The sequence below is a fragment of the Pavona decussata genome, unplaced genomic scaffold (assembly GCF_977016875.1).
Source record: "Pavona decussata unplaced genomic scaffold, jaPavDecu1.1 SCAFFOLD_11, whole genome shotgun sequence".
Lineage (NCBI taxonomy): Eukaryota > Metazoa > Cnidaria > Anthozoa > Scleractinia > Agariciidae > Pavona > Pavona decussata.
Window position 1 is genome coordinate 4,618,929 of NW_028145434.1, and position 25,334 is coordinate 4,644,262.

The following is a 25,334-nucleotide window of genomic DNA, read 5'->3' on the forward strand; positions in this document are numbered from 1 at the left end:
TTGTTAATGGCGAACGTCTCGTCGATAAAAAAGAAACAAATAAAAAGCAAAAACGAGCAATAAAGATAAACAACAATCATGGAATTAAAAGTGGCAGACAGTCCTGTTGGTAAATGTGTGTGTGTGTTAACTCAACGACAATGCACCATGTTAAACAAAAGTAAATGGATTTTGAAAATCACTTTAATACATTTGTAATCGTTTATACTAACAACAGCTTTAGAAGTATACTCTACCTTGTTTTGTTTTGATTCTTTTTTGCCAGCCATATCTCCAACGACGAGTTCCTCATACGTGCCATTCACGGTTCAATATCCTGGTAGGTAGTCAAGTGCTCGTATGTATTAACAGTTTTTTGTGTTTTTTTTCCTCAAACGCATCAGTAAGGCCGATTGAAACGTTGGACATTCCACGTGTCGAATCTAATGAGTTGACCTAAATAATAAAGTTCAATAATTAATCCAAACACCAAACTAATAGACCTTATGCAAAAATGGCTGACATTTTAATATCCTTTTGCTTTCGGCATTCAAATTAACCTGACTAACCTTGTTTTGGATTCAAAAAATCAAACAAATATTTCACAGTAAACGATACTAGTGAGGCTAATTTCAGTGCAGATAAAAGAATATTAAAATTTCAGCCATTTTTTGGATAGAGTCTTGTAGGTTCAATTTAATTCTCCGAACCAACAAGGAAATCATCGGTTGTGCACGAACTAGTTTCTATGAAGCAGATAAGTCACAGAAATGGAGCAACTAAGACAAAGAAGATTATAAAGTCACTTTCGCTTATACAGGCTAAGCCTTAGCTAAATTTTGGATACAACCCCGTTAAGGGAGAACAATTTAAATTTTGCTTTTTTTTTCTTTTACTCCAAGTCTAGGGCGCTCAGGGATTTATTTTTCTTGAAGCATTAAACTGAATTACAGCAAGAAAACCGATATTTTTTACGCCCTTTACATTCCGATTTATTCGACAGTGAGCTCAAGAAGAACTTATTCCGCTGAGCGGATTACCGTTTAAAATTCAGTTTAGGTTTGGAACATACTGGTTTACGTGATGGTTTCTACTCCAATCAGAGCTGTTTATGATTATAATTATCATATGTGGTGAGATAGACGTCTGAATCAATCTTGAACTTCTAGCATTCTATTCGTCTGACCCAGTCGCATAGAAGCGCAGCCTTTACAACTAAATCCAATACTAAGACCGGGATCGGAGACCATTGATCACGTTCAACGGCTGTCATACTGCTTACGGTTGAGGTTATAGCTTTCTGATGTCCTGTATCGTATTTGCCGAGATCATCAAACCACCAAAAAAGACATCCTTTTTACACGAAACTGAGAATTTCGAGATTCATCAACAATGTCACTGATTCGACCGTGATCTTAACATTTTTAAACGAAGTATGTTGCTATTTGCAGGTTCCTGTTCAAGACACATTCACTTTAGAAACTTCTACCAATATTACTACTTCAGTAGTCCTGGCTCTCCCAGCTGTTACCCAAATAACCAAGACTGTGTGTGGTTGTTCGAAGCACCCTCTAATAACGTATATCTATATGTTTATAAGTTTAACTTGGAATACGGTGGTAGCAGCTGTCCATATGACTACTTGGAGATACGTGATGGAAACTCGGTTTCAAGCCCCTTGATAACAAAGTCTTGTGGATCTTTGTACTATCTACGCATCTATACCAGCAGCAGGTTTCTCTTTATACGATTTCGTTCAAATGGTTACACTCAGATGCCTGGCTTTGATGCATATTGCTATGCAACAAGTTACAGTAAGTAGCAAGTTGTTCCTACATGTTTTCATAAAGTAAGCTAACCAAATCCAGTGGCTCCTTCGAGGCCAGAAAAATTAAATATCAAGAGACAATTAACTAGATAGGGGATTTTTTACCAAAGGAAATTTGAGAGAAATATCTAAGGCACCCTCACAAAATGGGCAGTGCACCTGGCTGTAAATCTATACCAATTGGTCACTCGATATTGAAAAACAATTAAGAATTAAATCTCAACTAGTAGTGTTTCATTTTCATATCGCTTTTATGAATAAAATACCATTAGTTTAGTGCACCTGCCACTGCACCAAATGGCTTGGTGCACGTGCAACTGCACCCCCAAATAGTTCATTGAATAATACTGAGCATTTTGCTTTCATTTAATAACAAGAAATGCGCCCAAGCTTTTAAGGTTTTTCGGCTCAAGAAATCTTTGCAAACGCAGCCAGTTATTGTAGTGAGCTGACGTCACATAAGTCTTTTCACATGACATATTGTGACCATTTGCAAAGATGATTCTGGATGCAAAATAGCGGTATTTGGAAGCAAAAACCCGGCGGTTCTTGAAAGTTCATGTAGGTTTAAAGCTATAGTTTAGTCATATAAAACCACTGAAAAAATGCGGGAAATATCTAGGAACTGATTCTATGTTTATGTTTAATGCATGAACTTTGAATTGAAGAAGGCCTGGACGTAAACGGATAGAGGAGACGTTTTATTTTAAGAACGTTGCTTTTACTCATGAGCCCTTTTCCGTTTATAATCATCAGGCTATTTTAATTTCATTTCTTATTTATTACAGGAGGGAGCAACTTTATACCATCACAACAACTTGCTTTGCCTAGTTCGGCATTCTGCGGAACATCGAAGACACCGGCATTAGCGATCTCTTCCACGTCATGTAAGTTAGCTGCCATCCGTTCTTTTCTTTAAGAGGTTAAGTTCCCCAACTAGAAGAAATCTATAGATTTGCTTCAGTGCCACCATCCGCATAAATGCAATTATGGAAACGTAGTAACAAAAAACAAGAGTGATTGACAGAAGAAAAGTGAATCTATCCCAGAGAAGTTCCAGTGGGTAAGGAAATGGTATTGCTACGATTCCGTTCCCTAGAGGATGCTTTGAACAAAACGCAGGATTATAATTCACACTGCTTCCTTTTCCATTACCACTAGCACAATTTCGATTTCAAAATTACAACTACATAAAGATACAACCACACAAGCATAACGGGGTTAAGAACACAGTTATTGTAATAGCCACTTGTGCTTGAGTTGTACCTTCTCTTCCTCACCACCTTGGAACATTAATATATGTCAGTGGGAGAACTTGCAGCAAAGGTTAAGAAATTGATCACATACAATAACGGTAAAAAAAAATTCTCGTAGTAATTTTTTGACTCAAGAAAGTCTAGTTAGATCATCCAAAGCTCAACTAACCAAGCAAGGTAAACACCATAATTGAAATGTTTTGTTTACTGGAGTCCAGGATGTTGTGTCAAGGCAATGCTGTAAAATGACACAGACTGTCGAAATGAGACAGGAACTACAATAAAAGATGGGAATAACCCTTATACATGACTGTCTTTTTAAATAAAGTTAATTTCTTGAGCCCATTCTCTTCAATTAACAGACAAGGCATGTGTAACTATGCGCCTGTTTTGTTGACCGCGCAACTCTGTCAACGCACTACACGCAATAGAATAAGTAGAATGAAAACTATGACAGTGAGACTTAGAGGATAGATAGCACATCCAAAGATTTTTGAGTTCCGCATTACAAGGTGATGACGTTATATAACGTGGTAATTAAGTCATGATTGGCAAATGGCCGCCATCTTGAATACGCAGTCTTGAATTTCTGGATTTCCCAAATCTTGAGGAAACCGCCAAAATTGAAAGAACAGGAACCAAAACCAATGAAGGAACGCTGATATGAGATAAAAAAAAATTAAAGGAAGAAAATCGATTTTTCTTTTTTTTCAAAAGGGATTTTCTATTTTCTTAAAAAAAAACTGCCCGTCAAAAGAAGCGATTTTGTTCATTTCTAGGAAAAAAAATGCCTGTCAAAAATTGGTTTCCATGTGAACATTAAAGTCGATTAACACTATCGAACCACAGCATTTTTATCTAGATAAATTTGTGAAAAAAGTTCTGAAGTCTCACAGCGTTTGCTGAAATATTAGAAAAAATATTCAGGTTCAATGTTGTCGTGGGCACAATCCCCCCCTCCCACACACACACCCCTAACTTGAAATTATTATTATTATTATTATTATTATTATTATTATTATTATTATTATTATTCGTGTCAAGTCTTTTGGCCAATGTCCCAGCCCAGAGAGTATCGGAAATTGACAGATAATGATTAAATAACACCTACCTGGAAACTGATACATGTCACCAGAATAAAAAGTGGGAATAATACTTTTGACTGTCGTATTAGATGAAGTTATTTTCTTTGAAAGTCGTGTCCTAATAATGTGTGAGCCCCTTTTATTCAATTAACTGAAAGGCAGACTTGTTTGTTGGAGTATGTTTGTTTACTCACGGCCAACGCACCATATTCAACAAAAATAGATGGATTTTAAAAACCACCTCCATATATTTGTATTCGTTTATACTAACAACAGCTTAAGAAGTAAACTCTGCCTTATTTTCTTTATTTCAGTCATATCTCCAACGACGAGTTCTTCATATGTGCCATTCACGGTTCAGCATCCTGGTAAGTAGTCAAGTGCTCGTACGTATTAACTGTTTCAGTAGTTTTGTTTTGTTTTGTTTTTTTTGTTGCCGTTGTTGTTGTTGTTGTTGTTTTTGTTGTTTTGTTTTGTTTTTATCCTCAAACGCATCAGTAAGGCTCGGTTGAAACGTTGTACTTTCTACGTGCCGAACCTACTGAATGTATTTCCGGCTTAACCCAAATAACTAAGTTCAACATTTGATAAAGACATCAAACTTATAGGTCCAAATTAATTCTCCAAACAAAGGGAAATCATCGGTTGTGCACGAACTAGTTCCTATAAGTCACAGAAATAAAGTGAGCAAGATAGAAAACTTAGACAAAGAAGTTTATGAACTCACTTTTGCTTCTACAGGATAAGCCCTAACAAACTTTTAGATACAATTCAGTTTAACGAGAAAAATTCGTATGTTGCATGTTTTTCTTTTACTCCACGTCTAGCGCGCTCAGGAATTTACATTTTTTGAAACATTAAACTGAATTACAGTAAGGAATGATGGCAGCCATGAGTTTAGAATTTCTTTATTTGTTTTCGTTTAATGGCGTGGCAGCTATTTTATGATTATCAAATGGTAGCCATCGCTGATCCGCTATCTGGGATTTCTGTGTTTCCGTAAAAACTTCCTAACGCTTACTCAGATCAAGATCAGGATCAAAGACCATTGATAACGCTCAACGGTTGTCTTACGGATTCAGTTTGAAGCTATAGCTCTCTGGGGTCCTATATTGTATTGACCGAGATCACCAAACCACCGAGCAAGAGACAATTTTTTTTTTCTTAAAACAGAGAATTTCGAAATCCGTCAATAACATCTTTGCTTCGACCATGACCTTAACTTCTTTGTTTCAACGAGGTATGTTGCTATTTGTAGGTTCCTGTTCAAGTCACGTCCACCTCAACAGCTTCTACCAATATTACTACTTCAGTAGTCCTGGCTATCCCAGCTGTTACCCAAATAACCAAGATTGTGTGTGGTTGTTCGAGGCTCCTTCTCCTTTTCACTATGTATTTCTATACGTTTATAAGTTTAATGTGGAATACGGTGGTAGCAGCTGTCCATATGACTACTTGGAAATACGTGATGGAAACTCGCCTTCAAGTCCCTTGATAAATAAGACTTGTGGATCTTTGAATTATTTTTACATCTATACCAGCAGCAGGTTTCTCTTTCTACGATTTCATTCTAATGGTTATACTCAGATGCCTGGCTTTGATGCATACTGCTATGCAACAACTTATAGTAAGTAGCAGGTTGTTCCTGCATGTTTTGATAAAGTAATATCATCCTTAACCGTATCCAGTGGCTCGTTAGAGCGTAGAAAAATTAAAGATTAAGAGACAATAACAGTGCACCTGGCTGTAAATCTATATCAGTGAGTCAGTCGAAAGTGATAGTCACTTTACAATTTATTCTCAACTTGTAGTTCTTCTATTTCATATGGCTTTCATGAATTACAATAAGTTCAGTACTGCCACCTGCAACTGCAACTTTTAATTGACAGCGACAATTTTGGATCCAAAATGGCGCTATTTACAAAGCTGATGTACGTCTTATTTCAAATAATGTAATGCTTATAAAGCTACTGAAAAATATGTGCGTTGTATACCCTTACGACTAAACCTTCGTATACGTTAGTTGCGTTAACTTTAGATTGAAGACTGAGCCTACTGGTAGATAGGAATATGCGTTTTATTTTCCCATATTTCAGGGGGTAGCAACTATATACCTTCGCAACAACTTGCCGTGAGTAGTTCAGCATTCTGCGGAACATCACAGACACAGCCATTGCCAATCTCTACCACAGCCCGTAAGTACATGGTCATTTGTTCATGTGTTTAAACCTTTCCAGCGATAACATCAGGTTAATGCAAGACCAAAAAAGGAACAGCAACAGAACGAAATGACATCGTAAACATCTTATGAACAAAAAAGTATTTTTTTAGCTTGCCATAATTAAGGTGAAATTCATCTCAATTGTGTTTTGTGTTTCTCGAATAAATTAAGTGTCACCATAATGTCACTTAAAAGATTTGATCTATTTGTTAGTTTATCACCGAGCTCATTTTATCTGAAACAGACAAGAATCAACAACTGGTCGACGAACAACGAGTTGGAACTCAAAATGACTGAGAAGTTCGTTAGGATGTGGTGAAAACTGCTTTACATTTGGCCTCATTAGTAGCCTTGATATTTCCAAAGAGAAAAGCCCTGGGGTTCCAATTGCACACTTCTGTTACTGCCATTAACAGTGACAACTCTGTCATCCTCTTCAATGTAGAACCTGCATGGTGAAAGAACTTGTCTCAGGCTTGTAAACACTCACAGACAATATTATTCATGCCGAAAGTCTCGACGATAAAAAACAAAAACCAAAAACAAAACAAATATAAATCGAAAAGCAAAAACAAGCAATGAAAGTTAACAACAATAATGGAATTATGAAAGTGGTTAGTTGATGCTCGACGATTTCATGATGCGTCAACTCCTTTTTTTAACTAACTGACAGACAGACCTGTTTGTTGAAGTATCTGTGTTAACAATGTTGCCCACCGACGATACACCATATTCAACAAAAGTAAATGGATTTTAAAACATCACTTTATAATTAATACATTTCTAATCGTTTATACTAATAATTAACAACTGTAGAAGCACACTCTACCTTGTTTTGTTTCGTTTCGTTTTATCAGCCATTTCTCCAACAACGAGTTCTTCATACGTGCCATTCACGGTTCAGTATCCTGGTAAGTAGTCATGAAGTAGTCAAGTGCTCGTACCTATTAACTGTTTTTATGTTCTTGTTTTTTCCTCAAACGCATCCGTAAGGCCGATTGAAACATTGTAATATCCACGTGCCGAACCGAATGAATGTGTTTCAGGGTTGTCCCAAAATGCAAATAATTAAGTTTAACACTTGATCCAGACACCAAACTAATAGATTCAACTTAATTCTCCAAACCAATAAGGAAATCATCACGGACTAGTTTTTATAAAGCAGATAAGTCACAGAAATGCAGTGACCAAGATGAAAAACTAAGACAAAGAATATTATAAATTCACTTTAGCTTATAAAGGATAATCCCTAACCAGATTTTGGATACTACCCAGTTTAGGGAGAACATTTTTTTTCCCTTTTTACTCCAAGTCTCGCGCACTTGGGGATTTTTATTTCTTGAAGCATTAAACTGAATCACTGCTGGGAAACCGATATTTTTTTTACGACCTTTATATTCCGATTTGTTTAACAGTGAGCTCATGAGGAACATATTCCGCTGCGTGGATTACCGTTTAAAACTCATTTCGGGTTAGGTACTATGACATGCTTGCTCATGTTATGGGTTCTACAACAATCAGAGCTGTTTGTGATTATGACTATCATATGTGGCAAAATAGAGCTCTGAATCGTGTTCGAACGTCTAACGTTGCATTCGTCTGACCCAGTCACATAGAAGCACAACTCTTATAACTTAATTTCAATACTACGATCAGGATCAGAGATCATTGATAACTTTCAACGGCTTCCATACGGCTTACGTTGCCATACAGCTATATTTCAAGTTCTCTATTGTATTTAGCGATATCACCAAACCAACGAAAAAGACATACTTTATCCTGCCCCTCTCCAAATTACATATCAAAACAAGAAACACTATTGTTTGGGCTTGCTCTGTTTGGTGAGAAGGGTGTTTGACAAGGAATCTACAAACTCTCCAATTTTTGGATAAAATGTGGCTATGTGGCTGGCCACATAGCCACTTTAATAAACATTTCAATTCAATGTCAATTACAAACAAGTGAAGGAAGCCCTACCCAGAAAAGTTGGGGGCAAAAGTATATGTGGCTAAGATAAGGGTGGGGGAAGTAGGTAAAGTAAAGTACTAGACGATCAAGTGCTTTTTTGCCGTTGAGTCCAAAACCAGATGTGAAGGGAAGATCGTCTAGAGGGTTCCCAGAATGTTCCTATATGTTAAACCCCCTCTTGGAATACCCAAGCCAGCATAGCTATATGTATTTCAGTTTAAATATTAACCGAGAGGCAGCATAAAATTTTTATTGTCTGGACAATAATTTCTTTTTCACATGAAACTGAGAATTTCGAGATCCATCAACAATATCTTTCATTCCACCATGATTTTATAATTTTTTTTAACGAAGTTTATTGCTATTTGTAGGTTCCTGTTCAAGTCACGTTCACCTTAGCAGCTTCTACCGATATTACTACTTCAGTAGTCCTGGCTCTCCCAGCTGCTATCCAAATAACCAAGACTGTGTGTGGTTGTTCGAAGCTCCTTCTAACTACGTATATCTATATGTTTATAAGTTTAACCTGGAATACGGTGGTAGCAGCTGCCCGAATGACTTTTTGGAAATACGTGATGGAAACTCGCCTACAAGCCCCTTGATAACAAAGTCTTGTGGATCTTTGTACTATCTACGCATCTATACCAGCAGCAGGTTTCTCTTTGTACGATTTCATTCAAATGGTTATACCCGGATGCCTGGCTTTGACGCATACTGCTATGCATCCCAAGGCAGTAAGAGAAATTAATTTCTTTATTTTGTTCTACATGTTATGATACCGTTAACTCCTTCTGAATCCAGCGTCTCAGACGAGGCTAGATAAATTAGAGAAAAACAAACACCAAGTTAAGAGAAGTTTTTTCCAGAGAATGGGTGAAGAAACATAGGTTGAACTAATTCACAGACATGCGACGCATACCGCGTTTAATCAATTTGTCAGTCAGTAGGGAAAATCAGCGAAGAATTAATCGAACAACTTTTTAGAATGGAAACACCAAAATATAAACTAGTACCGCTTCACCCCTATATCGCTTTAACTACAATTATTTTCATGCGCTTGTAGCAAAACGGCTGGCTCGAGGAAGACTGCACGTTTTACTTTCATGTAATAGCAAATTATTCAAGACGTTTGCTAGTGAATTAGGCTTTAAAAAACCTTCTGCCAACATAGGCGAGTACCTTCCACTCCGGTGCCATTTATGTGGCGGTGAAATGCTTTAACACAAGCTTCTCGTGCGACGTATTGCGACGATTGGCAACAACAAGATCTTGGTGCTATTTAGCTAGAACACAAAAAAAGTTGGTTTTGGAAGTCTCGTGTATGTGTTACGTTTGAAATGTTTTTTTGGGTAGCTAAAAATGTGCATAATAATTTATATGCTTGAAAAACTTGTCTTTCTTACCATGTTTCATCACCTCACTATGGACAGAACAGGCCAGCTAGAGAGGAATTGTGAGATCTTATTAACGGAGAGAGTTGCAGCTTACTTTATGCTAATAATTAATACAATGTTTTAATTTTCTCTTTACTACAGGAGGTAGCAACTGGATACCATCACAACAACTTGCTTTGCCTAGTTCAGCATTCTGCGGAGCATCGCAGACACAGACATTGGCAATCTCTTCCACATCATGTAAGTTAATTGTCATCCAATCTCAACAAAGCGGAATTATATCATTCAACATTTTAAACACGGAGAAACGATTTCTGACAATAATAACGTTTCAAGGTTTCCCTGTTACACAATTTGTAGCTGTAGTGCACTTAAAACTGACAAGTTGAGAATTTTTGTTAGTTTTCCGTGCTTATTTGTGTATACGTTATTTCAAGTTTAACTTTTTAATGGGTAAGAGTGTGCATTCTTTTTACTTTCAGTTGATATTTATATTTTGTATCATTTAACAGCAGAACAAAATTTGCGGCTCTAGAGCAAATCAATGCAATTACTTCAATGTCATCATTTGTTGCAATTATTATAATGCATAACATCAAATAAGAAATCGGAAAAAAATAGTTATTCAAAGACAAAGAAACTTACTGACCCTTGAAAGCAGAAGTGGATAATGAAGTAGTTAAAGCAAACTATTCCTAATACATTTGTAATCGTTTATACTAACAACAGCTTTAGAAGTATACTCTACCTTGTTTTGTTTTGTTTCTGTTTTTTCAGCCATATCTCCAACGACGAGTTCTTCATACGTACCATTCTCCTTCACTTATCCTGGTACGTAAGTGAACAGCTGTATGTTTGTACGTGTCAACAATGTGTGTACGGACACCATACATGTCATACCTACCATAGATGTTACAAGAACCAACCATATGCATAACGTTATAAAATATCAACCACAAATATAACTATTTTCATCTCGTTGAAATAATCACGGGAAAAAAGAAAATGTTTTGGATTTGCTCTTTCAAACATGTGCTGGAGTATGTCGTCAAACCGACACTGCAGTGAGTTAAAATTACCAAAACAAGCAGATCCCAGCTTTTCGTTTTCGGTTGTTATTTTATTTTGACAACCATCTGATGCAGTGGGATAACATCTGGTAAATAATGTGCAAATGATAATGATAGGAAGACAAATGAATCCACATAAAAAGAGGAAGAAAAATGTCGCCATCCCAATGACTATTACTTCTTGTGAAATAAGCAACCTTTCCTTATGTTTTGGCGGACTTTTTTAGATCACAAAATACGTCTGCTAAATGGCTAATATGCCGGCTTACACAGAGGAAGAAAAAGAACATGAAAGCAGTGGGACTGAGCCTTAAACCTCGAGCGATGTTTTTCCTTTTTTTTTTTTTTTTTTTTTTGACTTCCCGTAGTTACCCCCTGATATAACGCCTGCCAGAAGGGTTTATTTACTAAAAGGAACTGAAAATTTCAGAAACGATATCTGTAAACCATCCATGGTATAGGCATTTTTAACAGATTACGTTACTATTTATAGGTTCCTGTTCAAGGCACATCCACCTCAACAACTTCTACCAATATTACTACTTCAATAGTCCTGGCTATCCCGGATGCTACCCAAATAACAAGGACTGTGTGTGGTTGTTCGAGGCTCCTTCTTATAACATATTTCTTAACGTTTATAAGTTTAACTTGGAATACGGTGGTGGCAGCTGCCCATATGACTACTTGGAGATTCGCGATGGCAACTCGCCTTCAAGTCCCTTGATAACAAAGTCTTGTGGATCTTTGAATTCTTTGTACATCTATACCAGCAGCAGGTTTCTCTTTGTACGATTTCATTCAAATGGTTATACCCGGATGCCTGGCTTTGACGCATACTGCTATGCATCCCAAGGCAGTAAGAGAAATCAATTTCTTTATTTTGTTCTACATGTTATGATACCGTTAACTCTTTCTGCATCCAGCGTCTCAAATGAGGATAGATAAATTAGAGAAAAACAAACACTAAGTTAAGGGAAGTTATTCCAAAGAGAGGCTGGAGAAATATATGTTGAACTGCTTCACAAACATGCAACGCATATGACCTCTAGATCAATTAGCCAGTCATTAGTGAAAATCAGTTAAGAATTAATCGAACAAGTTTTTAGAATGGAAACACCAAAATCGAAACTAGTACTGCTTCACCCCTATATCACTTTAACTACAATTATTTTCATGCGCTTGTAGAAAAACGGCTGGCTCGAGGAAGACTGCACGTTTTACTTTCATGTAATAGCAAAATATTCAAGACGTTTGCTAGTCAATTAGGCTCCAAAAACTTTCTGCCAACATAGGCGAGTACCTTCCACTCCGCTGCCATTTTTTGTTGCGGTGAAATGCTTTAACACAAGCTTCTCGTGCGACGTATTGCGACGATTGGCAACAACAAGATCTTGGTGCTATTTAGCTAGAACACAAAAAAAGTTGGTTTTGGAAGTCTCGTGTATGTGTTACGTTTGAAATGTTTTTTTGGGTAGCTAAAAATGTGCATAATAATTTATATGCTTGAAAAACTTGTCTTTCTTACCATGTTTCATCACTTCACTATGGACAGAACAGGCCAGCTAGAGAGGAATTGTGAGATCTTATTAACGGAGAGAGTTGCAGCTTACTTTATGCTAATAATTAATACAATGTTTTAATTTTCTCTTTACTACAGGAGGTAGCAACTGGATACCATCACAACAACTTGCTTTGCCTAGTTCAGCATTCTGCGGAGCATCGCAGACACAGACATTGGCAATCTCTTCCACATCATGTAAGTTAATTGTCATCCAATCTCAACAAAGCGGAATTATATCATTCAACATTTTAAACACGGAGAAACGATTTCTGACAATAATAACGTTTCAAGGTTTCCCTGTTACACAATTTGTAGCTGTAGTGTACTTAAAACTGACAAGTTGAGAATTTTTGTTAGTTTTCCGTGCTTATTTGTGTATACGTTATTTCAAGTTTAACTTTTTAATGGGTAAGAGTGTGCATTCTTTTTACTTTCAGTTGATATTTATATTTTGTATCATTTAACAGCAGAACAAAATTTGCGGCTCTAAAGCAAATCAATGCAATTACTTCAATGTCATCATTTGTTGCAATTATTATAATGCATAACATCAAATAAGAAATCGGAAAAAATAGTTATTTAAAGACAAAGAAACTTACTGACCCTTGAAAGCAGAAGTGGATAATGAAGTAGTTAAAGCAAACTATTCCTAATACATATGTAATCGTTTATACTAACAACAGCTTTAGAAGTATACTCTACCTTGTTTTGTTTTGTTTCTGTTTTTTCAGCCATATCTCCAACGACGAGTTCTTCATACGTACCATTCTCCTTCACTTATCCTGGTACGTAAGTGAACAGCTGTATGTTTGTACGTGTCAACAATGTGTGTACGGACACCATACATGTCATACCTACCATAGATGTTACAAGAACCAACCATATGCATAACGTTATAAAATATCAACCACAAATATAACTATTTTCATCTCGTTGAAATAATCACGGGAAAAAAGAAAATGTTTTGGATTTGCTCTTTCAAACATGTGCTGGAGTATGTCGTCAAACCGACACTGCAGTGAGTTAAAATTACCAAAACAAGCAGATCCCAGCTTTTCGTTTTCGGTTGTTATTTTATTTTGACAACCATCTGATGCAGTGGGATAACATCTGGTAAATAATGTGCAAATGATAATGATAGGAAGACAAATGAATCCACATAAAAAGAGGAAGAAAAATGTCGCCATCCCAATGACTATTACTTCTTGTGAAATAAGCAACCTTTCCTTATGTTTTGGCGGACTTTTTTAGATCACAAAATACGTCTGCTAAATGGCTAATATGCCGGCTTACACAGAGGAAGAAAAAGAACATGAAAGCAGTGGGACTGAGCCTTAAACCTCGAGCGATGTTTTTCCTTTTTTTTTTTTTTTTTTTTTTTTGACTTCCCGTAGTTACCCCCTGATATAACGCCTGCCAGAAGGGTTTATTTACTAAATGGAACTGAAAATTTCAGAAACGATATCTGTAAACCATCCATGGTATAGGCATTTTTAACAGATTACGTTACTATTTATAGGTTCCTGTTCAAGGCACATCCACCTCAACAACTTCTACCAATATTACTACTTCAATAGTCCTGGCTATCCCGGATGCTACCCAAATAACAAGGACTGTGTGTGGTTGTTCGAGGCTCCTTCTTATAACATATTTCTTAACGTTTATAAGTTTAACTTGGAATACGGTGGTGGCAGCTGCCCATATGACTACTTGGAGATTCGCGATGGCAACTCGCCTTCAAGTCCCTTGATAACAAAGTCTTGTGGATCTTTGAATTCTTTGTACATCTATACCAGCAGCAGGTTTCTCTTTGTACGATTTCATTCAAATGGTTATACCCGGATGCCTGGCTTTGACGCATACTGCTATGCATCCCAAGGCAGTAAGAGAAATCAATTTCTTTATTTTGTTCTACATGTTATGATACCGTTAACTCTTTCTGCATCCAGCGTCTCAAATGAGGATAGATAAATTAGAGAAAAACAAACACTAAGTTAAGGGAAGTTATTCCAAAGAGAGGCTGGAGAAATATATGTTGAACTGCTTCACAAACATGCAACGCATATGACCTCTAGATCAATTAGCCAGTCAGTAGTGAAAATCAGTTAAGAATTAATCGAACAACGTTTCAGGATGAAAACACCAAAATCGATACTAAAATAGTACTGCTTCGCCTCCATATCGCTTTAACTGCAATTAGTCTCATGCGCTTGTAGCAAACACTGGTTCTGAGGAGACTGCGGGCGCTTTTATTTTGAGATCTTATTAACGGACTGAGGTAGAAGCTTACTTAATGCTGATAATTAATACGCTGTTTTAATTTTCTCATTACTACAGGAGGTGGCAACTGGATACCATCACAACAACTTGCTTTGCCAAGTTCAGCACTCTGCGGAGCTTCGCAGACACAGACATTGGCGATCTCTTCCACATCATGTAAGTTAATTGTTATCCGTCATCGTATCAATCAATGCAACATTGACGAAAGAACAATAACAACAAAGCGGAATTATATCGTCAACATTTAAAACATGGAGAAACGTTTTCTGACCATAATTACGTTTTTTTTTTTTTTTAAGTTTCCCTGTTACACAAATTGTGGGTGTAGTGTACCTAAAACTGACAAGTTAAGAATTTTTCGTGCTTATTTATCTATATAAAATTTCAAGTTTAACTTTCTAATTGGTAAGAGTGTGCATTTTTGTAACTTTGAAAATATATTTTGTATTATTCAATAGCAGAACAAAAATTGCCAAGCTAAAAAAAAATCCATGCAATTGCTTCAATGTTATCATTTGTAGCAATAATGCATGACATCAAATAAGAAATCGAAAAAAAAAAGTTATTAAAAGACAAAGGAAATTATTAACCCTTGTAAGCAGAAGTGGATAAAGAAGTAGTTAAGGCAACTATTCCGTTCCTTTGGGGGCTTTGAAAATAAAATGGTATTTAATATTTCCCACTGGCAAAGCGTCCGTTGCAATTACTGCTACATCCTTTGGGAAATATTTGATTTCAAATGACTTTCTAAGTATAAACGAACTCAAGACAATGCAATGAGATCAACAAAATTGAGTTGGGAATACAATCATTATCAATTGTTTATCGAAGTGGAGGTGAATGCTACTTGGCTTAAATCACCTTCGAGGTAGAAAATCAACGCGCGAGACATACTATTAACTTGTGTGGTAACCAATTCCGATAGAGTTTCCTTAGTCCGTCAACGAGTTTCTTATCAGAGTGAAACACGTGCATTAAGGTAATTTGTTTCATGCTTTAAACTACTGATCACATAAAATATCAGCAAACGTTTGTTGTAGCTGAATTAATTTTATAAGGAAAGTCGCGTCAGCGAAAACAAAGATTAACAGAAAACAAACAAACAAGAAATCTGGCATCAAATTTTCTTAATGTAATACGCTTTTCTGGTGTCGTTTAAGTACTTAGGTCATGAAAGCCGCCAGAATAACGGAAGGTCTCTTTACTCAGAAAAAGAAATGAATGACACCGGCCGTCAAAAAAGGCACCAAATATAATATATGAAAAGGGAATTCCAGTACTCGCCACTGTACAAGTCGTATTAGATGAAGCTAGTTCTTTATGAAGTATAATATGACAGATCAAGGAACATTTTTTTTCTCTAAGTATTGTCTTGTTGATGTCCACGTTTTGTTTCTTTACTTGTGATTACTAAAAGATGGAAATTTGCTCAATTTGTCAATTTAATTTTTATGTTTTTGTTCAAAAATATTATTCAATTAGTGTGCCACTAGTGCAAACTACAATTCCTGTAGGACGCGCTGTATTAAAACAAAAATGTGCTAGGAGAGGGGAACAAGAACTGTAAATGGATTTAAATCACCTAAATGAATTTGTGATCGCTTATGTTAAGCATAGTGTCATATTGATGTATTCTCAAAAACAATAAACATTTTTTTCTCAGCCATATCTCCGACGACAAGTTCCTCCTACGTCCCGTTCACTGTTCAGTATCCTGGTAAGTAGGCAATTGCTCGTCCGCACCAACGATAAAGATAAAAGTAATCATCTGCGCACCACTTAAATTACCACTGAAGGTAACTGAGAACCAATTCTAAATATAATAAAAGACTACCTTGCCTAAAACTCAGGTTCTACTCAAATTTTAAAGATTTCAATCAAGTTCTGTCTCACCCATGTGGGACTCTCTAACAGTTTACGCATGCGCCCTAAGCAAATCTCCTGAATAGCTGTAAAAATCGCACTAAGGCTGCTAACAAATAATTATCGATTCTTCCATTACAAAACATAATGAGAGAAGAAACAACTCTACTGACGTATCCACACATTTTCATGGAATGCTTCCAGTGAGCAAATTCGATAATTCTTGGCAGACGTCTACTATCATTTGGGTATTGGAAAATATTGATGAAGTGTTTTAGTAGGCCTTTGGTTTACTTTAACGCTTCCCTTTCTTAGTGCTCTAGAGATCTTTTTAGAGACGCCTTTAATGAATGGTAAAACAATGTACGGTAACACAATGTGTTTTAGAGATATTTTTGGTCATTTTATTTTTCAAAGATTTTGACGACATATGTTGTTATTTATAGGTTCCTGTTCAAGGCACATCTACCTTAACAACTTCTACCGATATTACTACTTCAGTAGTCCTGGCTCTCCCAGCTGTTACCCAAATAACCAAGATTGTGTGTGGTTGTTCGAGGCTCCTTCTCACTATGTTCGTCTATATGTTTATAAGTTCAACTTGGAATACGGTGGTAGCAGCTGCCCATATGACTACTTGGAGATACGTGATGGAAACACACCTTCAAGTCCCTTGGTAACAAAGTCTTGCGGATCTTTGTATTATCTGTCCATCTATACCAGAAGCAGGTTTCTCTTTCTACGGTTTCACTCTAATGGTTATGCTCGGATGCCTGGCTTTGATGCATACTGCTTTGCAACAACTTATAGTAAGTAGCAGGTGATTCCTGCATGTTTTGATAAAGTAAGCTCATTCTTAACCAGCAAATATATATTTATTAAATTCTCAGCCTCGGATATTGCATTTCTAGCGTTCTAATTGATTCACTAAATCCCAGTTATCAGCTCATATACCTTAGTTTGACCTTTTATGGAAAATGATTGCTCCAGGTGTCGCTAAGCTAGTTTTTTTTTTCGGCGGGAAACGAAAGTTTCTTCGGAAAAATAAAGGAAAAAAAAAACAAAGAAAACAAAGAAATACCAGGTAATGCCATCTCAATATAGCAATAACAAAAGCCACAAAGTTCGAATTGACACTATTTAATGGTACGTATCTCTGAAGTTTTCTTTAAAACCTTTAATATTGCAAGATTTTACGATTTAGATCACATAACAACAACAACAATAACAACCGGTTACCTTCAAAAATTTCAGGATGGCTTACAAATCCTGGCGGTAAGAGGTTAAAACCGAACAAAGAAATTTCTCAAAAAGAGCTTTATGCCTGCCTTTATGTTTTTACGCATTTACGAGGACTTCAGAAAAAGTTCAAATATGAAATCCGTACGAGCGGCGGCCAAAATGTTCCTTTCCGTCGCTCGGCACCACTCAGCAAAACATTTGCACAAATGTGCACAGCTCTTACGCTTCTCGATAAGCTTGAAGTTTAAAAACTTGCACTAAATGCTTGTCTCAGTGAGGTTGTACCTCGTACACTTCGACTTGCCTGGAGTGTTTTAAAACGTCTGCGAGGAATTCAGTTCAGCGTAAAAAAGCCGTCCTTGATCCCTTCCTTCGCTCGGCACCACACAGCAAAACATTTGCTTAAATGTGCACAACTATCACGCTTCTCGATCAGCTAAAACTTGTCTCAGAAAGGTTTTAACTCGTACATTTAAACGTTTCTTGAATTTGAGATGTCCGACTGTGTCCGATCTTCTTCGCTTTCGTTTTTTCATTCAACTCCGTTTGCAAAGAACTTTGCGTGGCATGTGGTCATCAGACGTTTCGCGCGCTTTGGTCGGGAGTTGCCTCAACATCCGGTCGTTTTAATTTGAAAGAAATTTTTACTTTAAATAAAATTCAGTAAACTTCAACAGCAATATCCAAACGCGGAGAATTTTATAAAACAATTATTACATTCGCGCTTGTTGGATATGATATTAGTTATAGCCAACTTGACGTTTCGCGCCCCGTTGGCTATTTACCATCTCATATCCAACGCGCGCTCACGGAATAAATGTTAAATATACCAGCAGCAGTTATCTCTTTGTACGATTTCATTCAAATGGTTACACTCAAATGCCTGGTTTTGACGCATACGGCTATGCATCTTACGGCAGTAAGAGAAATCATGTTCGTCATTTATTTCTTCATTTTTTTTTATAAATTTAACTAGATAGTTAAAGTGCCCCTAACCATTCAATTTGTTTCCTTTTGGTAGATTTCCATATCTTTCAAAAACTCATTTTCGAAAATTTTGTTCAGTTTAGAAGTATTGAATCCTTTTTTTTTTTTTTTTTTACGAGCGCTAAAAGTTACTTAATTTTTTAAATTTTGGCGCCCTTTAAGCCCCGTTGGACAGATTTTTGTCTCGTGGGCCTATTAGGAACGAGCCAATGAGAAGCGTCCGATATTTGACATTTTCTTAGCTGTGGCGTAAGGAAAGGACACCAGAAGAATTCATAAGAATTCAGAAGGAATCTTATGCATGTCTATTCCTTTCTGTACATTTCGAGAGTTGCTGCATCCAAAACATTTTTCAACCATTTTCTCTGTTTACAATTGAAGCATTATCACGAATCTTTGGATATTTTTGTACGATGTCCTTTTCTTACGTCACGCTCCATATTCGGACACATTTGGCCGAGTGTAAAAATATCGACAAGACTGCCTTCACTTCTAGCGCTCGTAAAAAAAAAAAAAAAAAGATTCAATATTTCTCAAAAAAAATTTCGAAAATGAGTTCTTGAAAGATATGGAAATCTACCAAAAGAAAACAAATTGAAGGGTTAGGGGCACTTTAACGGAAAACAGACTAACAACAGGTTAAGAGACTTTTGTCCAAATAAACTGCAAAGGTCAACACCTTCTTATGTTTATTGAAGAAGAAAATAGTTACAATATGGCTCCGGGGTAACAATCGTGTCTATTTCTTGGAGGCTATCCTTTTTAAATCGATGGGTCTTGTATGTCAAAGTCGTCATCCATTCTTGAAACAAAAAAGGAAATGGTGAAAATATAAGATTCTATAATTGTAAGCCATTCCAACGGACTTATTAGAATGAGTAGAACGCAACTTAAAGAAATGCACATGAATAAATTTGTCCAACTATCCATAGTTAAAGTCGCCTCATACAAATTCTTACCAAATAGTCGCAAGTTTTCAATTCGAGGAATACATGGAACCAAAGGAAGCCTTTAGGAAATATCATTTTCACTTAATATTAAAGATTTATGTCAAACTGATCACCAGAAGACACCTTTATTTGAACAGAATAACCCAATCATTCCCAAAGCTACTGCTATCAAAGAGACCCTACCAAGCAAATTGTCGAGGTTGGTTTATCGCAAACCAAGTCTGTAACCCGGCAGCTAATCGCGAGCATAGTCTTTTGAGGGACTGGTTAAGAAACCTTGCCACGACAACAATGGTGCTGCAATTTATGTTGGAAGGGTCGCACCATGCGCAATCATTTGTTTTAACGTTCACACTACAGTTGAATATCTTTAAAAGGAACGTTCCTATCCGTCAGTTGCTCCAGCACATTTCAAACTCTGTTGTGGTCTGTGCACGGTCAAGGTCAAAAATTCTAGCAACACCATATAAAAATGAACTCTGTCAGGCTTCATAACCATTGCATTTTATTAACCGACTTTTATTAACCCGAGCCTGGGAGTATAGAAACGTCTGGAGAGCCAAGGGCAACGGAACCTATTCCTAACTTGGACCAAACTATAAAAACGCTTTTCTTAGAAAAAAAGAACTTAAGCCTCCACACTGCTTATTTTAATAGCTTTCGAGATAGGAAGCCTATCAAAAAAGAGAAACTTGGGGATATAATTTTATATTGAGAATTCAACTGGGGAAAGAGGTTTCGTGCATTTGTAGCACTTAACTGACATGCTGTTTTAACTCAATTCTCTTGCATTCAGGATACAGCAACTGGATACCTTCACAACAACTCTCTATGGGTAGTTCGGCATTCTGCAGAACACCACAGACACAAGCAGCCGCGACGTCTTCCACACGATGTAAGTAATTTGTCATCCGTTCATTTGTTTAACATTTTTCAAAACCAAGATGCATGAGAATGAATTTGCGGTAAAGTAAAAACGGTAACAATGCGGTAACTTTGTCTAAACGATTAGGGAAAACATTTTACTGTAAGTCACTCTATTGTATTATTTTAACAAACAGATCTACCAATTTTTCCAACCACATCATCTTCCATGTCCTCAAGCCATTACGCGCAGCCAAGTTCTTACGCCCTGCCCATTCCTTCGGACTTCCAGTTGCACGTGCCAGCGGACTGTGATCAAACCTGCAGGAACACTCCTGGCAGCTATAGCTGCTCATGTGTCAGTGGATATCGGCTAGCTTCGGATGGAAAATCCTGCTTAGGTGAGCGATGCATAACTAACTAAGTCATACATACGCGAGATATAATTAATATCTAGTATATTTAATTTTCGTACAGTTTCAGCCTACCTGTGAAAGCACGTGTCCCAGTTGGGGACGATTTGGCTACAACATAGAAATTAAAAAGAAACAATCATTTGACTACACCAGCTGCAAAGGAAAGGAAGTTCCAGGAATTTGGCCCATGACTTTATCTTACGTTCATCTTATTTTTCGATTGCGCGAATCGCGTTATTCCACAGTTATCTTTGAGAGCGGGAAATTCCAATACAGTTTTTTAAAGCCTGAGTAAACTCACAGGCAAACCTTTCGCATGGTTGTTAACAACAATTATACTTGAGCTGTTATAAATAAAAAGAGTGGAATTCCCTTCGCAGCAAAGAAGTAGGCAATTTTCACCAAGTCGCAAGAAAAGGAATTCTGTACAAATACATCGCTGATCTAGTTTAGTTCTCGCTAATTAAAAAATAACAATGCAATAAGATTAACTGAATTTTATTGGTGATTTGGCATCACTTTTTCCAATAATTTTAGCTGTGTAGGGAAAAAAGAGGGTAAAACGAATTTAAACCAAGCATCAAGCGATAGTCACGTTTGACCTTATTTCCCGGTTAAAAGTTCAAGCGTGATTTGTCACGCTATGAGGCTTTGAGCCAATTACCAGGGCTGGGAAACAATGGATAATTTATGCATTAGGTCCGGCAAATGACAGGAACGATGTCTGAACCAGTGCTGTATAATGAGGCAGATATTGTCGAACTTAACGATGCTTGCCGGACCAAATTAAAACTGCTGAGTTGTCCGTGTCTGAAATTATTTTAGTACGGCTGATGAGTATTTAAAGTTAATTAAACGTTTTCTAAAATCAGCTTGGAGCGGATTCCAGAGGAAGTTGGGACAAGAAATTGCGTCACTACGCTCAAGCGAACTGATTGGTTGATTTTCCACTCTTGACTTCCGCCAATGTTACAAATTTGATTCTGGAGAGCTTAATATTCCGCTCACGCTTGCTCAATGAGTTCAAGAGGATATTGCACGTTTTTAATTCCGAGCTTATGGGTTTTGGTTGTACTTGCATAAGCCACATCTCTACTGTTTACGAAATCTTTTTAAATGATGCTCTGCGCAAAACGTCAACGGTATGACGTCAACTTACGTATACCAAAAAGGAGTAAGGAATGAAAAAAGATAATTCAAATTATCTCAAACTCCCTTCAATTCAGTAGTCGCGTCAAGCCACGACGTTAAATGCTTTTGTCTATTACTTAAATTATTGCATCCTCACCCCTTGGCAAGTGTTTATATTATTATCATCATCATCATCATCATCATTATCATCATCATCATCATCATCATCATCATCATCATCATCATCATCATCATTATCATCATCATTATCATCATCATCAATATTATTATTATCATTATTATTATTATTATTATTATTATTATTATTATTATTATTGTTTTTATTAAAATAAATGGTGTTTCAATTGCTAAAGAGACGGTTGTTTACCAAATGGATGAACATAAATTTTTCGTAGATATCAATGAATGTTCAATAAACAATGGTGGCTGCAGTCATCAGTGCAACAATATTCCTGGATCATTTTATTGCGGGTGTCCTGAAGGAACAACTATGGCCGCCAACAATTTGACATGTGTTGGTAAGTAAAACCATTTATATGAAGTATCGAACTCTTTCTAAACCCCATCGGGGATATTCTAAAATGGCGATTTTCTGGAAGTATTAAGCTGCTTTAGTCATTTTCGTGCCATTTCCTCTCTAATGAGATTTAAATGTGGCAATATTTAACAAAAATGTTCGTTATTTTAGGTTTTTACTTCAGCCGGTAAATATTAGCTAACTTTATCCTTTTTGTTCCAAACGTAATGCCAGTAGAACAAAATTTATTTCAAGATAATAAACACATTGCCCGTTCTATTCTAGGTTATATAATTAGTGTTAACATAATGCAAAGGTACATGGAAATTACCACGTTACTTTACGGTTCTAGAATGTAAACGTACATGGAAATTTCTATGCTCTTTTGACTTTTATAGCGGTAAGGACCATACAAATTGTCATGCACCTATGCATTCTAGAGCCACAAAGTAACATGGAAATTTCCATGTTCCTCCCGGCCATAGAATAAAACGCTAGGAAAGTATAAAAAGTTTTTTTTTCTTCATAAAAAATATGTATATATTCAAGTAAACAAAGATACTGTTACTAATTGTTTTTATTTTGTAAGTAATTATCTTTGAAATTGAATTTAACAAATCAACGGCAGTTTTCTATGGTCTATATTCTTATAGACCATAAAATGACGTCAAAAAATGTTCAAAACTCAAGTGGAAGCACGAGCCGTAGGCGAGTGGTTTCACTGCCAAGTTTTGGACATTTTATGGTGCCATTTTATGGTCTATTTAACAATTAGACGGCAAGCTCGAGGTTTCTATCGGCTGATAGTTAGCGAGGGGAGAATCCCCGAGCCAACTATCAAAGGCGATAGAAACCGAGGTCGAGCCGTCTTATTGTTTTAGCATACCTCAGTGATAGATCTATGAAGCAAAAAATATTTTTATTTCGTAAATTTTGATATATTTGAGCAATGATGCACGCTAAATCGCGCGCGCTCTGACAAACTGCCGTCTATCGATCGATAGACGGCACCTGTGCAGCCAATCAGATTGCGCGTTACGCGATAGTCGGTCACTGAGGTATGCTAAAAGAGTATAGACCACAGAAAACTGCCGTCGATTTGTTTTTTACAATAACATTAACAAAGTACGAGCGGAATTGGCAATTTTTTTCGTTAAGAAAGCGCGCGCTACATCTGACGTCATTTTTATTGTCTGTCCTCTTATAAACAATAGCTACGAGCCAATTAGCGCGCGGGAATTTGGACAGTTATTGTAAAAAATGTATTATTAAATTATGCTATATAACAACTGCCTGATTCTGTAAACCAGTTCAAGAAATATCACAATCAAATACCGTATATCCTAGAAAAAGCATCCCTCGAATTAGCGCACCCGATGCGTCTCGGAAATTTTCGATGCACTTCTCTACCCTAACTTTTAATAACAACAACAACAACACATCCTTTATTTAATCACGATCCGATGTAAATTATTAAATTGCTTGTGGGTTGGGGGAACCTAAAAGGTAATAGCTATAGAAGATAGTTGGGGATACTAAAGGAGAGTAACTTAATGCATTCTTAATAGATCAATCGTTGATTCTTCTTGGAGTGAACTTAACAGAACAGACAAAATAGAGTCAAAGGTGACCAAAACAAATACAAAAAACAAAATTACACTCATGAAAATATGTAAAGCTAGAAACACAAAATTTGATCATTTAAAATCAAATAATTCACATATCTAAAAGCTATCCTGTGAAGCTATTGGTGTCCATCATCTCTCTAATACTCAGAATAATGTTAAGAAAAACAAGGAATTTCCCAAAAATTTCCCATGTGTTCTCAAAACAATGTCTTAATTGATCTCATGAGTTTAACAATCACCTTCATTAATTTTTAGAGCCTGGTGTGACTGTTACATGCGGTGAAAGCAACATGACGGTCTCATTAGAGAAGCTAACGTTCCCATTCTTCAACGTCAGCAACCTGCATCTGCGCTATTCTTCGTGCAGGTAAGTCTCTCCCTTCTTTTCTGTTTCTTCGTTTTGTTATGCATGCAATTGCGGTAAGCTTAATCTTCAGAGTTACACCAATTGAAATCAGGAGGAGTACTGCATGGATAACTTTCCTGGATAACTTTCCCAACACTGGCCATCTGCTGTCTAAAACAACAACAAAAACAAGAAACAAAACATTGGTAAGCAATTTACTATGGCCTAGCTCACATCCATGGGAGTCTACTGACAGGGGCATTAAACGCGTCTTTTTATTTGTTTGCTTGTTTAGGGGTACACAGAATTCTACTCACTTGCTTATCCAAACCCCGTTAAACGGCTGCGGAACACAGGTCAACGAAACAGAGGACGCTTTAATTTTCTGGAATGAAATTCAGGTGGATGCGGTTGTCATTGATTATGTCATAACTCGAACGCACAACATCAGACTACCATTTTACTGTAGCTATTCGAGGAGGAAGATGCTAAGTATCAGTTTTAAACCTCGGAACGTCTACTTTGGAGAAGAAGGTAATGTTGAATCAAAACAATTTTTTTTACGCCAATTTGCTTTTTAACTTTATACTTTTTCTCTTGTCTCAAGACATGATCTTAAAATCAGATCCAGTATGACTAAATGGAACCTCGTTGTTTGACAATAATTCAAAGACAAACTTAACTAGCTGTCATTTTAACGTCAGCAAGAAAAACCATGGGAGATACT

At 36.6% G+C, this 25,334-nt stretch overlaps 1 protein-coding gene across 15 annotated transcripts in view; it reads left to right on the forward strand.

The window, feature by feature from the left end:
• The window catches only part of LOC146488329 (uncharacterized), a 70,863-nt gene that overhangs the window by 28,605 nt on the left and 16,924 nt on the right, over nt 1–25,334 (forward strand). For 4 of the 15 annotated variants that reach the window (XR_014867292.1, XR_014867316.1, XR_014867308.1 and 1 more), the window contains 22 exons: nt 266–319; nt 1,431–1,793; nt 2,596–2,694; nt 4,463–4,516; nt 5,407–5,775; nt 6,245–6,343; nt 7,227–7,280; nt 8,709–9,071; nt 9,873–9,971; nt 10,509–10,562; nt 11,295–11,657; nt 12,459–12,557; nt 13,094–13,147; nt 13,882–14,244; nt 14,700–14,798; nt 16,306–16,359; nt 16,952–17,314; nt 20,481–20,579; nt 20,746–20,949; nt 22,512–22,634; nt 24,517–24,628; nt 24,903–25,141. Coding sequence is in view for 1 of the 15 variants with exons in the window: in XM_085123771.1 (XP_084979897.1) it covers nt 266–319; nt 1,431–1,793; nt 2,596–2,694; nt 4,463–4,516; nt 5,407–5,775; nt 6,245–6,343; nt 7,227–7,280; nt 8,709–9,071; nt 9,873–9,971; nt 10,509–10,562; nt 11,295–11,657; nt 12,459–12,557; nt 13,094–13,147; nt 13,882–14,244; nt 14,700–14,798; nt 16,306–16,359; nt 16,952–17,314; nt 20,481–20,579; nt 20,746–20,949; nt 22,512–22,634; nt 24,517–24,628; nt 24,903–25,141 (3,780 nt within the window). In the remaining 14 variants the exon portion in view is untranslated. Of the gene's footprint in view, nt 1–265; nt 320–1,430; nt 1,794–2,595; nt 2,695–4,462; nt 4,517–5,406; nt 5,776–6,244; nt 6,344–7,226; nt 7,281–8,708; nt 9,072–9,872; nt 9,972–10,508; nt 10,563–11,294; nt 11,658–12,458; nt 12,558–13,093; nt 13,148–13,881; nt 14,245–14,699; nt 14,799–16,305; nt 16,360–16,951; nt 17,315–18,586; nt 18,667–20,480; nt 20,580–20,745; nt 20,950–22,511; nt 22,635–24,516; nt 24,629–24,902; nt 25,142–25,334 lie in introns of all 15 variants that reach the window. The other 11 variants (XR_014867293.1, XR_014867318.1, XR_014867313.1 and 8 more) reach the window with 11 other exon arrangements.